Source organism: Pelmatolapia mariae, linkage group LG4 (genome assembly GCF_036321145.2).
Source record: "Pelmatolapia mariae isolate MD_Pm_ZW linkage group LG4, Pm_UMD_F_2, whole genome shotgun sequence".
Classification (NCBI taxonomy): Eukaryota; Metazoa; Chordata; class Actinopteri; order Cichliformes; family Cichlidae; genus Pelmatolapia; species Pelmatolapia mariae.
This window is the reverse complement of record NC_086230.1, coordinates 23,265,109-23,279,935: the sequence shown is the minus strand read 5'-3', so window position 1 is coordinate 23,279,935 and position 14,827 is coordinate 23,265,109. Positions and strand designations below refer to the sequence as shown.

Here is a 14,827-nt window from a genome sequence, read left to right as displayed (position 1 = left end):
CTATGATCCTAGCTTATAGATTGGAGGCTAATATAAAAGGTTCATGAGCTAAAGCAGCACACCTGGGTCTCCCAGTCTATTAAAGTCAGCCCTTTGGTTCACCTGGTTTGCATTCAAAACATTATTATTATTATTTTTAACCAGAGTGGTGTGATTTATGTAGGCATTGCTGTGTAATAGGACAACTTTTCTTGCACACCCACCAAATGAGAGCGCATATGCTTGAAAGCCCACTGGTGACTCCACACATCCTTTCAAGGAAGCATTTCATTCATCCCAAAAAAATGGAACAAAACAAAACACTGTGCACCGTGTTCAGGTTTGAACGTGCCCCTGGCCTCTCTCTGCCATCCACCTGGCATCGGCCTTCTTGTGTGTTTGTACCTCCAACAACCCAACAGCACATACGACACACATCCACTCCCTGGCTGAACCGCTGACATTTGATGTTTTGAAGTTTTGGTAAAGTTTTAATAAATTCCACTTTTTTTATACGTACATTTCATCTGTGAACTCCTGCTTCTCACTCTCCTTGAGCCAATTTGTGACAGGGAACATTACATAAGAAAACTAATTTATCCCCTTTTTATTCTGTTTATCTGGCGCTCATCCATATGAGTGTTCCAGTGTGTTTACACTTGGCAAAAACAGACTGAATTTGTCAGTAGAACTTTGGCTTCTGCCAAGTCAGATAAACACATTGTATCTCTTTCAAAACAGCAGTGTAGTAGTTTGTTCATTGTTATACTTACTTAGATAGTTTTCCCATTTTGTGAGCTTTGGATGTGGAAAATGTCTCAGTGACACATCCACATGAAAACGGCGTTACCTTCTTTCATTTGCATGTCAAATGAACAAGCTTTTTGGACTTTAACTTTACTGCTGATGCTTCGATACTTGAACTCAACAGTTCAACTTCCACTCAGAGGTACAAGTACACAGAGCAAAGATAAACATGATCTGTACACAAAGTGGAAAGGGCAAACCACAAGTGCATAGCTCCAACCAAACCCCTTGGTGCACACAGTTTCCCAAACAGGTTATCTTGTGCCCGTGTCCTGTGGAAGTGCAACTATTAGGATTAGAAAACACACACACACACTTAGCCGCACACCACACGCATATCATATATAGCAGTGTCTGAGAGATGAGATAAGGGGCTTAGATGAAGGGGGCAGGGTGGTCTCTGGCGAAACTCTGACTGACATGGCAGCTCTGGGGTAATCTTGCTAATCCTCTGCTAGCTCAGGGGTGCAGTGGGACTGGAGGCCTTTGACCCTGCACCAGAAGGAGGTGCTAACACAAACACACTGAAACAAACTTTTGTGCTTCCAAATTCACAATCACACATCTTCATCGTTGTCGTGACTTGCCGTGGCCTCACCCCCACACCCTTAAGGGGTAAATGATTAACTTTTATGGTTCGTGATACCGTTTGTTTGTGTGGAACTACACGTTCACATTTTTGTGGCGTTAGCAGGGCCGTTAGGAATCATTATGAGGCCAATTAAAGGTGACTCACGTGAACCGGTTATAGCACAGAAATGTGGGAGGCTGTCAACAAACAGCTGATCTTTGATACATGTTTTTTACGGTGTTAGTTGGATGTATGCTTGTGTCAGTAAGTTCTAAAGTTATAAAAGCTGTGATGGCTTGATCTCCCTTGACAGAAACACGTATGTAGTAATGTGCTTCCATTTGATCAGTAGGTATTTAAAAATCACACGGGTCAAATGTGCAAATGAGATAATAGCGTAATTAGTATTGCCTTGTTTTTAAATAAATAAATAAACACATTTTGATCTATTTCTATTTAGTTAAAATAAAAAGTAAAAATTACCTACTGCTTTCCTTGGTGGTTCTCTGTGCTAAAGTAAGCCACCTGTTTAACGAAGGAGAATTTAGATGATATGTAAATTAAATTGTGCCTTACACCAAAGAGATACCTCCTCTGTTATTATAATCATACATACTTCAACTTCATTCTTTCGTAACTAATAATTTTTATTTATGTATTTATTTATTTTTAAAAAGGCACATTTTGATTTTAATAAAGTTGAGACAATCCGCTCCAGGCTGAAGTCCGTGTGTGTGGGTTTTTTTGTTGTTGTTGTTGTTTTTTTTTTTTTTTTAGCTTAGTCGACATTCAGCGCTGCACCTGCATCAAGGCTGAAAGAAAAATCTTTCAACTTTCAAAATAAAAGTCAAGTGATATGGTAGAGAAAAGAGGTTTCTGGCCGACTTCTAATGTGTATGGAGGGGAAAAAACAGCAAAAGAAAAAGAAAATGTCAAAATTCTTGCAAAATCTGAAATGTGTTTTTTTTATAATATTATTGTCTGTAATATTTTTTGAGCACAACCTGAATCGATGTTGTTCTAGTACTAAAGATGAACCAATCACAGCAAGTACCAAAGGGTGGCACATATTGTCATATGAATGTAAATTTCAGCCTAAATTATGATCAGTGTGTGCTGTAATGTGAGTACATAGGTTTTTCTTCTTCTTCTTCTACTTATTATCATCATTATTATTATTATTATTATTATTATTATTATTATTATTATTATTATTATTTGCCTATGGATAATATTTCTGCCATAGATTTAAAGTTATAATCTGATCCACTGTCTATAGATTGCAGTTGTATTAAAGTAGTGTATGCATAAAATCTATATAAGGAAAAATGTATTAAATAAAAAACAAATCATGGATAAAATGTGTACATGCGAGTGTAGACCGTATGTATAGATTTCTTTTACCACTTGACAACGCTTACTTTGAAAGGCTCATCGGAAGTGATAATTTCTCTGCTTGACGCTGTCGCCTGAAAATAACTTGGTGCTTCAGAGTGATCGCTCAGACGCTCAGAGCCAGTGATGGGAGGCAAGCTGGTTCCTGACGCGCATATCGCTCAACTGGTGATCTGTTTGAATTGCTTTTTGCCGCTCAGTTTTTTGTTTCTATTTTAAATTAAAGTATTTTTTACAGGTATTAAAGTGGAACTAGATGAGCATATGCAGTTCAGTTTTACTTCCCATGTTGGCTAAACGCTAATTTATGTTTTGGGAAATTGCGCAGCGGTTGTCCAGGAGCAGAACCATGGCAGAGGAGTGAGGCAGCTTTGTCAAAATGCAAAGTAACTGGAATACAACTTTGTCACGGCGGTCCTATGGAATATAGTCCGATTATACACAGTCTACATGTTGTGCCATCATCCCACGTGAAAAACAAACTCTTTGTATTTTGCATAATGCTGTCCCTTTGGGTGTATATGATATATTGCTGTGTTGGCTACTGCTCCACTGTTCCAAACCTGACGTACGGATCGGTGAACAGACACGAAAACCACGCAGAAGTTGACAACCAGGGGTCCTCTTTAGGATCGTCCAGGGACTTACTAAATAACGAGAACGAGTTGGACAGCAGAGGAGACGAGTGGGATGAAATTAGAGGCGAGGCGAAAGCGTTGGATGATAATGCCATGTCAGGTTCCCTCAATGAGTCGGAAAGTAAAAAGTTGCCCCAGGCAATCATCATCGGAGTGAAGAAAGGAGGCACCCGGGCGCTGCTGGAGTTTCTGCGCCTGCATCCGGATATCCGAGCGGTGGGAGCGGAGCCGCACTTCTTCGACCGCAACTACGATAAAGGACTGGAGTGGTACAGGTAGACTACAGCTCACTCATCCTCACAGTGCAGTATTAAAAACCCACGAGTCACGCACACGAGCGCTACAAAAACACGCCATCATTTTCCAAAAAGCTGTTTGCTCATTGAAACGTGGGCTACTTATGTGGACATAAGTCTCCAGTTGTCTTCAAGTGTATCGCAATAATTGAGGTTTACATTGCTGTGATTGATCGTCATATTTTCAATCTTCATAAAACCTAACAACCACCTTCTCCCCTGGCTTATTAAAGACACAGTTATATTTAAATTTCTACCAAAGCCTTTCATGTCCTGAAAGTCTAGCCTCACTTAACCAAAAGTTACGCCTGTAAATTATCTTGACAGGTAGCCTCACAACATCAGCTCTGATAATCGAGCTATGTGTGAAAGTTGATAAGAAGAAGAAACCAAGAGATTACATTAAAAAAAAAAAAGAATTTTACGCGGTGTATTTGTCACAGCAAAAACCAAGTAACATTGAGATGCTGCTAGATTTTTATTTTATGAATATTAACAATAATGAATTAAATAAATAAATAAATAAATACAAACACTCATACTGAGATTATGTAGTGAAGAGTGTGTCGTGTATTATGGCCTCTAGTTAAACACATTCACAGTTTGTCATGCTGATTACCAATCATGAAGGAGGACTATATAATGTAAAATATCCATTGTGGAAAGGAGGAAACACCATGCAGGTTCATTGCCTCTGACTGAAGCTCAACCATGGGGTTTATCCACAAAATAAATACTGCTGGTGAGATGTTATTTGTTTCCTCCTGTCATAGAGTTATCTGCAGCACTGTATAATCTCTATATCTACCAGCATGAAGAGCAGGTTCAGGCTTTTAGCATATAAATGACAAACATCTACAGTTTTAACAACTGTCACTGAAGTCAAACCTTTAATGCACTTTAAGCACTTGAATAAGTGACACAGTACGAATTCACATTTTAATAAAGGGAAATTGTTATCATTTGTGCAGTTTTGTTTGGCCGCTTTTCCAAGTTGTGTCGATTTACACAAAGGACAGTTATTTTGTGCGTGTTTGCTTGACCCTGATTGACAGTTCCCGGAATTTTTCTACATCTATCCTTGGATTTTGAGAGCAGTCACCAGGGAGAAAATGATAATGCAGAGCTTCCATTTAGACTTGAATTCTGGATGCGGTTCAGAGTAATAGCCTTTGGTTTATAGCTAGGAGTCAGCAAGTTACATAAAACTGTCATCTAACTTCCTGAAGTGAGATTCAACTTTCAAGAATTTCCAGTCTGTTGATTCATTTGGAGTAATTTGTTTTGGAAGCTCAGTCGATCAGAGGCTCTCATCACCGATCTTTGGTTGCTTAAATACTGAATAAGGCAACAACACTGTAAGGCAACATTTTTACTGTATTCTCTGTCATGGCAACTGTTGTCCTTGTATGCAAGCTCTTTACTATCACCTCAGCTGCACAATAACAATGCACTGCTCTTAGTGGAAAAAGAAAATACTGTATTGGATTGGATTGGAACTGAGTACTTTACATCAGAGCAGCCACATTGTTAACAAGAGATAATAGGAGATACTGCTGCTTCAGGTGTCCATTTGACTGAGCCCAGGGATTAACAGGCAATGTCAAAGGATGTAGACACTGTTTCAAAGCTGGCTTCATAGAGCTACAATAGGGGAAGCGAAGCATTGTTCAAAGGACTTCTTGCCTAAGCTCCTTTGAGAATTTCCGGACAGGTTTAGGGCATTTTTGGATGATCAGTCTACGGAGAAATTCTTTTGTCCATCACTGTAGACTCAAAAATAACATGAAACCGTCCTGCGCTTGAACGCTTATTAGTCTTCATGCGGTTTTAATCCACAAGTAACACATGTCTGGAATGGATGATGGCTTAAAGAAAAGGAAATGCCATCATTAAAGATGGATAGAATTTAATGTTCATTAAGTAAAAGTCCAAGAAAAAAACCTTTTACAGATAACTGAGGCATACTTACTTCTTGTTCACAGTGACACATACACACTAAACACGCAGTTAGTGGCTGTGAGAAGCAGTTTGATCTTGAGAATGTTTAATGCATAATGAAGACTTCTTTTTTTTCAGAGAGGTGATCCAGCTAATTAAAACAACTCGGCTTGAGTTGTCACAGTGAGATCGCTGTGCCACAAATTGACCCCCTTGCAGCAGAGCTCTGTGACATCAAGTCAGCCCTTAATGATCATTTAGTGGTGCTCAGAAACCCCCCGGCTGCCTTTAAGGAAGAGTGCATTGTTGCTGGATGATCTTTAAAAGTATACTCTGTAATACATTTGAACTTTTGCTGAAAAAAAAAAAGTCATCAGACAATCCTCTGTCCACACTGACCAAGCCAGAAAGAGGCATCCACTGACTTGTTGGCCCATATCTTTCACTTCATTGCCCCCCGACTAATGGTGAGCAGTGGCTTGGGGAGAGGTGCATTCTGCTGGGTGGGCTTATCAGCTCCTGGGGTGGCATTGAGTTGTGCCCGCACCATTTATCTGCTGTGATTGGTGTGTTCCATTCTGTTGGAGGTCTGTTGTGTCCATCCCTCTGGGGCCCACATAGAGGAGGGGCCCTCGCCCAGCAGGAGGCCAACCACAATATAGCATGTTTTCACTCTAAGGCAGAAAAAGCGAAGCAGACATACAATACCGCATGCTTACTCGAACAAAGCGCAGGAGGCAACTCCCAAAAGCCGTGGGAATGGCTTCTTCCTTGTCTCCTCCTTTTTTTTTTTAGCACAATTCTAACTTCCTCTGCTATGTCTTTTTAGACAGGTTATCTTCTGTTCAACGCTCTCATCAAGGTCTTTTGGGCTCTGTGCGGTAGATGTGACTTAATTGCTGTAATCATGTTTTTCCTCTTGAGGTTCCAAATATAGAACAATGAAGAGCTTTCTTACTAACTCATGGAGGGTGTCGGAGAACAGGGCCTAATCCTCCTCGAAGCCCCGGGGGAGCTTACTGCAGCCCAGCGGTAGATAGAGGGCAGTAAATTTAAAGTGAGTCCTTTCTTACTTTTGCGTGATGGAGCTCCATGAAAAGGGATGTTGGAGAACCCCTGAGGATTGCATTAACCCTGACAATAAAAGAGCAGACAATTAGTGTGAAACATGTTTTCTCTGCCTTCACTTTGTATGCAAATGTGCTCAAAAGGGTGAAAGTGCCCTTTGACGAAGCCCAGCAGGAGTTCATCAAGAAGAGCATTCACTGGAACCCTCCCAAGAAAAGACTCAAACACTACGCTTAAGCTTTTTTAGCCCGAAAGTTGACTTTCAGAGATTTCCGTGCGAAAAGTTGCATTTCCCAGGAGCGGGTTTATTTAAATCCACTGGTATCTTTTTGCTCACTCAACACTTTTAGCTGCAAGGACACATGAGAACTGGTCTAAGTGAGACAGCTCTCGATGAAGGTATCTCCCGGCTTAAACTAATGTGTCAGCACACTCACAAGAAAAGAAGTTTTGGGGTTTTTTTCCGAGCAAACCATGAAACCTTGCACTTTAAGAACTTCATTTCCTACAAAGACCTTTTTGTTTGCTAACAATTCCTAGAATAAATCCTATAAATCGTCGATACTAGTAATGTTCGCATCCTCTCCCTATTCCAGAGATTGGAGGCTTAATTTGCTGCAACAACCCCCTGGGCTTTTGCTTGAGGCAATTTGTCAAACCACAGCACTTATTACAGCACTTTGGAAACACTGAAACAAAACAAGTTCACTCCATTATATCCCCATGAGTTGTTGACTTCCTCATCTCTCTCTTTTGTAGTTTCTTCAGGGAAAATGTGTTGTTTCCTGAAGCTGTCTTTCACTCTGCTGCAGAGACTCCCTGACAGAAAGTCAGGGCAACTTTAGAAACAACCAGTCTGCCTCAGCCATCTTTGTTTTTCTTCTTTGAAGTCTTGTTTGCGTTTTCTGATCCTCTCAAACCACCATGCATCTGTGAGGAATAGTCTAATTGTTCCAAACATCACATATGCCAGAAACATAGATGTTGGATTTCTTTTCTATTTTATAATAACTCTAAAACACAATTTAAGCTTTTTAATGTACACTATTTCTATTCCATTACTGCTCAAAACAATACAAGGCTAAGCTGACAAGGCTCTGATATATTAATGCTGTGCAAAACCACGTGCAGTAAGCTCTTGACAACTTTGTGCTTATTCACAGTCAGCACACTAAAGCTTGATCATATTAGTTCGTTTTTCTGGCCCTGTTACATCTGTGTCACAGTTTTTACATTAACAACTATGCAAGTATTTGTCAGTGCTGTTTGCATTTGAGTAACTACTAGTTCACTTCAGCTTGGCTGCTGTTGCAGGACTGTTCACCCCCTGAACTTTGATCCATAGATTCAGACACAAACACAATCCTGTGAAACCCCCTTAAATTTGATGGCTCACACTGTTGTCTCTTTTCATCTACTGTGTAAAGACAGTAGCGAGTAACCCATACAGGCTTACTATGCACTGATAGCAACAAAGGTTTTTATAGCTGTTGTCATAATTACAAAAAAACAGTGCACGCTAAGCGATTAGCTGAATGTTACTGGATTGCATTTCTGAGCACCAAGACCTAGATTAAAAGCCCTGTAAAGATTGGATTGCCTGAATTCTTAGATGTTAAAGGAAGGCTGGCAGTTGTGTGAGAGAAACCAGAATGGCTGTTCCTCCTGTTTCTCCTCCTCCTCTCTTTAAAACAGGCCTGGTTCCACCAGGCAGCCAGGTGGCCTTGAGTTCTGCATATACTGACAGTAATAATGAAGGACATGCAAAAGCTGTTATTTGTGGCTCCATAAGAAGGAAATTTAAAGTGTAATGACGATGTTTTTGATATTTGAAAAGAAGGCGCACAATGGCTAGAGAAATCCTTGCGTGTTAGTACACTGGTCTGATTATTCCGAGTGGCTGCATACCACACCTCTCATCCTGTCTTTGAGGAGAGGAATGTTTCCCACAGAAGCTCAATTGCTTTTGGAGCTGCAGGGTAAGATTAGAACTCATCATGCCATTAGATAACGTTGAGGGTTTTTTTTTCAGGCACTGTCCCTTGTCACTAGGATCTAAGAAAGCTGAAATATAGATGCCAATTAGAGTCAGTCAAGCAGAATACTGCAGAATACAAAAAAAGCCTCCTCCTGGAGTTTTTTGCACCCTACTTGTTCCTTACTGAACTCATTACTGAGGACATCACCCAGCAGCGGAGCACCAAGCTACATGCAGTAATGTTGTAAATTCCTACCTTTGAACCTGCTTCCTGATAGCAATGAATGTAAACAAGGTACCAGAAACAAACCCTGTCTCCCTGGCAGCCAGTTAAATGGACACACCTGACTGCCCGGCAGACAAAACAGGGGCCCATTACACAACCCACCAATCCCGGATTAATGTCTGTCTGTAGGTTGTGCTATTGAGGCAAGAAAATGCAGACGCTGCATCTAAAAATGCCTGCCGACAACTTTGGCATCAGAACAGAGGGGTGGGGGCATGCAGTCTCCATCCTCCGACAATGCACCTGATTCCATCTAATCCTTGTATTTACTCTCTTCCTCTCTCCTTATCTCCCCATTCCTATTGCTCTGAGTGAGGTTTGTCTGAAATGCAATTTAGTTTGTAACGTGCCAATTATAAGAGTTTTTAATTTTTTGCTTCATGACTCAGAAAACACAATCCATTTTGTTTCACACATACAACCAGGGTCATAGGTAAGCTGGAAACTATGCCTGCTGCATAGGGCAGGAGGCAAGGCACACTTTGGACAAGCCAACTCAGAGTAGAGACACATTCAATTTAGAATAACCAGTTAATCCCACTAACTTCCTGTCTTTGGACTGTGGGAGGAAGCTAGAATACCTGGAGAAAACCCACATAGCCACAGGTGCTAACTCAGCCAGTTGGTGGATTCAAACCCAGGACTCTAACTAAACACCGTGCCACCATGGTTATATATTTGGCTATTAGCTTTGTATAGCCAAATAAAACCATGAAAAATTCATGAAGGGGTAAAAGTCAGCACCTTATGGCTCAGTGTGCCTCAATGCTAAACGACAATGCCTTTGCATGGCTGACTGATGGATGCACTGAAACCTATTGGTTCCAGGCAACATTGTTTATTAAGCAGAACAAATTACGAAAGCTTGCTACATCTGCCCCCCCTAAGGCAACTCGCTCTCAGACCTCGTTCAGTTGGAGATGTTCTCCTGTTCTCTATCGGTGCTAAGATGAATAATGCATGCCCTCATCACGCAGGTTGTTTTTCTCATTGACTAAGTGGAAAGTTTGATAGGTAGTGAGTTTTTGTGCCTATTCAGGCCTCGACAAAAGGCCTACGGCGCTGCACTTGTGTTTATTCAAGAGATGGAGAAGATAATTGCAGTGGGCTCCAGTATAGTTTTTTTTTGTATCTCTCTCCTCTGTTGTTTTCCATCACCTTCAACTGTAGCTAAGGTTCTCAGGAAGAGGAAAAACACTATAAATGTGTAAGACCCACAGCTTCTATAGACGAAAGAAAGAGCAGGTGACATTAGGCGAAGAAACTGTATAAGAAAGAGAACCCCTCTTCTGTATAAATTGCACTAATAGCGTATGGGTGATGTTTGTAGCTAAAGCCTTCTCTTCTCGCAGTGCTGTGAAAAGCAAAATCTTGCCATATTCTGTTGGTTTGCTGATGCAGAATTGCACGAAGAAAGCTGTTGTTAAACCAACAGATGGTTGGAAATTGTGGTAATTGTTTTAATGACATGACATGACTCCCTGCTTTCCTGTTGTTTGATTTAGATCAGCCGTTCACTATCAAAACCTAAGAATATTACCATGCAGTGTAGCAACTGAAGATTTACATTGTGACTGATGCAAACCCACATGAGGTTTGATTGAAAGGGATGCTTGTTAACGCAAGGCAACATACCATGGCTTAACATTTCCTTGTCAGAAGAAGAGATATGTGCACACTGCTCTTGATTCAAGTCATTTGTCAGATCAGCATGAGATCTCAGACTCTGATTAAGAGCTGCGGGGCACCAAAACGTTAGTTCAACATGCAACGCAATTTCTAAAAAAAGAAAAAAAATTAGATGCTGTGTAAAGTAAAACTGGAATGCTATAATTTCTAAATCATTGCATTCTGTTTTTATTTACATGTTTTTGGTGATGGATGAGGACCAGATGAGGTAAAGAGTCAAATCAGCAACTCCCTGACTCGATCCCAGCATGAAAATTGCATTCCCTACTTGCACTCAACTGTATAGGAATATGTGGTGTTGTATCCAAACTTTATGTAACTGTTTGTTTTTTCATGGATTCAAAATGCTCACCAGTGATTCTCATCATAATAGCCACATATCTCTCTCCCCCTCTCTCTAGAGACAAGCCAACCACCCAGCTCGCCAACAGGCAGCCAACCAGCCTCTAATGCTGCTGCGTGTTTGGCTTAGTCCTAATCCCCCTTGGCTCACTTGAGCCATTATCCAGTGAGGGCTGCAGTTAACAGGCTATATTATGATCAACCTGAGCCATCCAGGGTTAAGAAGAATATGCAGTAATGGGAACAGACAGGTTCCAAGCATATTTCCAAAGGAATGCAAAGCTTCATCAAATTGTCACATTTCTCACAAAAATACTGATATTAGGAGAAAGGTGCATGACATTAAAGTGCATAATGCTGCCTATTCATAGCTAAACCAGCATTTTTAAGTATAACGTAATGAGTCTGAGGAATATTTCAGTGTGATGATTGTGAGATGATTTAGGTCATTAGATGTTTAATGCAGGTACAAGAGGGACACGAGGGTGGATGTCTTCCTTTACAGTTTGTACTCGGAATGTGGAACTGTGTATTTTTTTCCCACACAGTTACTGAAGATTGATAGGACTTCTGCTTTACCTGCCAGCCCTTGTCACGTCATGCACTGTCACAGGCTTTGTTAATGCAGCTCAAGATTTCTACTACTGTCTTCTTGGTAATGACTGACTAGCTTCTCTTTGACAGTGTTTATAAAGCTGCCATGAAGTGATATTGTGTCATCGCTAATCTCATCGTCCTTGATTGACACTTTTGTAAGCTGTTAACTCTACAAAGGAAAACAGAGTATACAGCGGAAATGGTAGAGTAGGTTTTTGCAAAATATGTCATCTGCAGTGCAAATGTAATACTTTGTGTTTGTTCTTTACAGGGAATTAATGCCTAAGTCATCAGAAGGCCAGCTGACCATGGAAAAGACCCCCAGCTACTACGTTACTAAGGAGGTCCCTGCTCGGATCTACGCCATGTCTAAAGACACAAAGCTAATTGTAGTTGTCCGGGATCCTGTCACACGAGCCATCTCAGACTACACTCAGACCCGCTCCAAGAAGCCAGACATCCCTTCTTTTGAGAGCCTGACCCTGAAGAACACCTCGGCAGGTCTGATTGACACCACATGGAGCGCTGTACAGATTGGCATGTACGCCAAGCACCTTGAGCGCTGGCTCCAGTACTTTCCCATGGAGCAGCTGCTGTTCGTTAGCGGAGAGCGTCTCATTACCGACCCTGCAGGTGAGATGGCTCGTGTCCAGGACTTTCTTGGGCTGAGGAGGGTGGTCACAGAGAAGCATTTCCACTTTAACCCAGCAAAAGGCTTCCCCTGCCTTAAGAGACCTGAGGGGAACAGTAGGCCACATTGCTTGGGTAAAACCAAAGGCAGGACCCATCCTAATATTGACCCAGAAGTGGTTCAGAGGCTAAGAGACTTTTATAAACCCTTTAATTTCAAGTTTTACCAGATGACTGGTCATGACTTTGGTTGGGACTAAGAAAAAAAAATGATGACAGGCTAATGCTGGTTATCTGGAATTTCTTTTTGTTATAATTATATCACTCTGGAGTTATTGTTTTACAGTCTATGTACAGTATTTGGTGGTGTGTAAAAAGATCAGAAGTCTATTTTATGATAATTTATTGTTATGATATTAACTCACTAAGCTGCCTAACTAGGTTTATTCATGTTTTTATTTGTCGCAAGCTACAAAATCTCTTTTTTTTTTCAACCTAAAAGCACACAGTTTTTACAGGTATTACAGTCAGGGTCACTATGTTTTCTTTTTCTTTCTTTTTACCCAATTTAGACCCAGCTTGACAACAAAACTGGTAATATCCCCTTAACATTTGCCTGACCCTCAGAGGTCTGTGGACCCACTTAGTCAGGTCGATACAGGCCTCAGCTGATCCAGCGCAACTTGCCAGGTAGATCAATAAAGTAATAGCTCCTCATCATGTCAATTAGACCTGAGTGATGGCATTGTCTTGATCTCTCAAGCGTCTCAATAAAACATTGATCCATTAATGGTAGCAAGTTTATGGTCAACCTTTGAGCCAAATTCAAGTTAATATGAGAATATAAATTTCCACTGCAATATTCTGACTTAACCACTATTTATTTTGTGTCTACAGAGGAATGTTGATCGGGTTCCAATAGAGTCGTGTCAAATCTGTTTTGGATGTTTTTATCCATTTTCCAAAGAGCTGCTGCCCAGATTTCATAACGCCTATAGAAAATGATTTATATGAAAAGTCATATGAGCCATTCACATTTATTGATCTGTACTGAAATTGCTCTCATTGATCACTCTGTGCAGCTTCTTACTGCATCTGATAGTGGATGTGTTAATTATGCCCTTTCCCACAGTACATCGGCTGCTGGAGTGAAAAGGAGGACTTATTTTCTTTACTTTCAGAAGAAACTAAACCAATATAGCCTTTCAGAATTCCTCATCTAAGTTTCATTTGTGGTTGAGTTTTATTCAGCCTCTACAATTCAGCAGTTCCGACATCATCCAGGGTCATTCTAAAATGATTTGCTACAACGTCGTTGTTGTAGAGGCACTATTTCACTGTATGCTTTACTTTAAAAACATTGAAATGAGTTGGGTTTAAATGAGATGTTGATTAAAAGGTGCAGTCTTGTCATCTTTAATGAAGAAATAAAGAAAGTGTGTTTTATCAGAGTCAAACAATGCAGTCTCTGGCATCCTTGGATTTTCAGTATGTTTAGAAAAAAATAGGATAGTGCTATAAATGTGTTTTATTTGTTGGGTATCATTGCAGCGTGGGTTATTAATGCTTCAGATTTCTGCAGGCAAAAGTGTACTCTTGTGTCTAATCACCATTTTACACATTGTTGCGCTAACAGGCTAATTAGCACGTTAGCTGTCTTGGCTTCCCACTGCCACCACTAAGAGGATTTCGTTGCCATGACCCCCACAAACACATTAAGTGTCAGGTTTCTCATCAGGCCAGAAGTGACTTATTATGAAATGCACCGGATTGTTTTTTTGTTCCTGGGTGAGCCTTCAGGAGTCCATTTATTTATATGAGCCATCCCCCTCATGCACGTTGTAGTGTTCATAAAGCTGATACTGCTGTCGATTGCATAGCATTCAGCCGCAGTCTGTTTTTCATATTTCTTTTTATTCCAGAAAATATTTAGAGCCTTCTGTCAATATATTTTATCGTACTTAGTTATCCTGTTGAGGCATTGTGTGTTGTCCTTGAACTAGTCTCAAACAACATGACCCATCCATCAAGCAGAACAACTAATCGCTGAGCTAAGGTTATGGTTCAAGAGAGGTATGAATCACCTCGCTCTATTAACAAACAACCTTTATTTAACTCTCCAGCAAAACACCCTCATTTACCTGAGGCTGCCAGCAGTGATGAAGCCAGTCTCCCTGGTGGCAGCCTAGGAGTCTGATCGCCCAGGAAGCAGCTCCCTTTGCAATTAAAGGAATAGATGAGGGGTGCTGTAATTGCTAGGCTCCCAGCTGGGGAATTGCTGTTAGCATACATCCCTACAGGCTGTTGTAAGGAAGGCTGATGTTGTTTGAAGGTTAGGATGAAGGAAAATAGACACCTGGCATCCATGAGAATTAAGTGACTTCAAATATCAACTTGGCAGCTACCAGTGGGGAATAGAATCAGAGAAGCTGAACAAAAGTGAATGGAAATAAAAGTGTTACACAACACCAGAAGGTTTGGTTTAGAGGACATATGAACAGACATTTGTAATTTGGGTGGAGGCGGTAGGATGATCTGTACCCTCATTAGGATGTCAATGAGACGTCTTCGTATTGTGCCAAGATGTTAATCACGCAGGAGTCGATTAAC

The 14,827-nt window shown here is 40.8% G+C and overlaps 1 protein-coding gene across 1 annotated transcript; it reads left to right on the top strand.

Annotated features, from left to right (window-relative positions):
- Window positions 1–2,871: 2,871 nt before the first annotated feature.
- hs3st3b1a (heparan sulfate (glucosamine) 3-O-sulfotransferase 3B1a) lies at window positions 2,872–13,665 on the top strand. Its single transcript, XM_063471961.1, has 2 exons — window positions 2,872–3,665; window positions 11,859–13,665. Exons 1-2 carry the CDS (start codon window positions 3,172–3,174, stop codon window positions 12,475–12,477), a joined length of 1,113 nt encoding a protein of 370 aa, XP_063328031.1. The 5' UTR covers window positions 2,872–3,171; the 3' UTR covers window positions 12,478–13,665.
- Window positions 13,666–14,827: the final 1,162 nt, after the last annotated feature.

What these genes read in the sequence shown, in the direction of transcription:
- hs3st3b1a (XM_063471961.1), top strand. Translation starts at nt 3,172, where the DNA reads ATGGAATATAGTCCGATTATACACAGTCTACATGTTGTGCCATCATCC. An exon ending in AAAGGACTGGAGTGGTACAG is followed by an intron (nt 3,666 to 11,858) that starts GTAGACTACAGC and finishes TGTTCTTTACAG; the next exon opens with GGAATTAATGCCTAAGTCAT.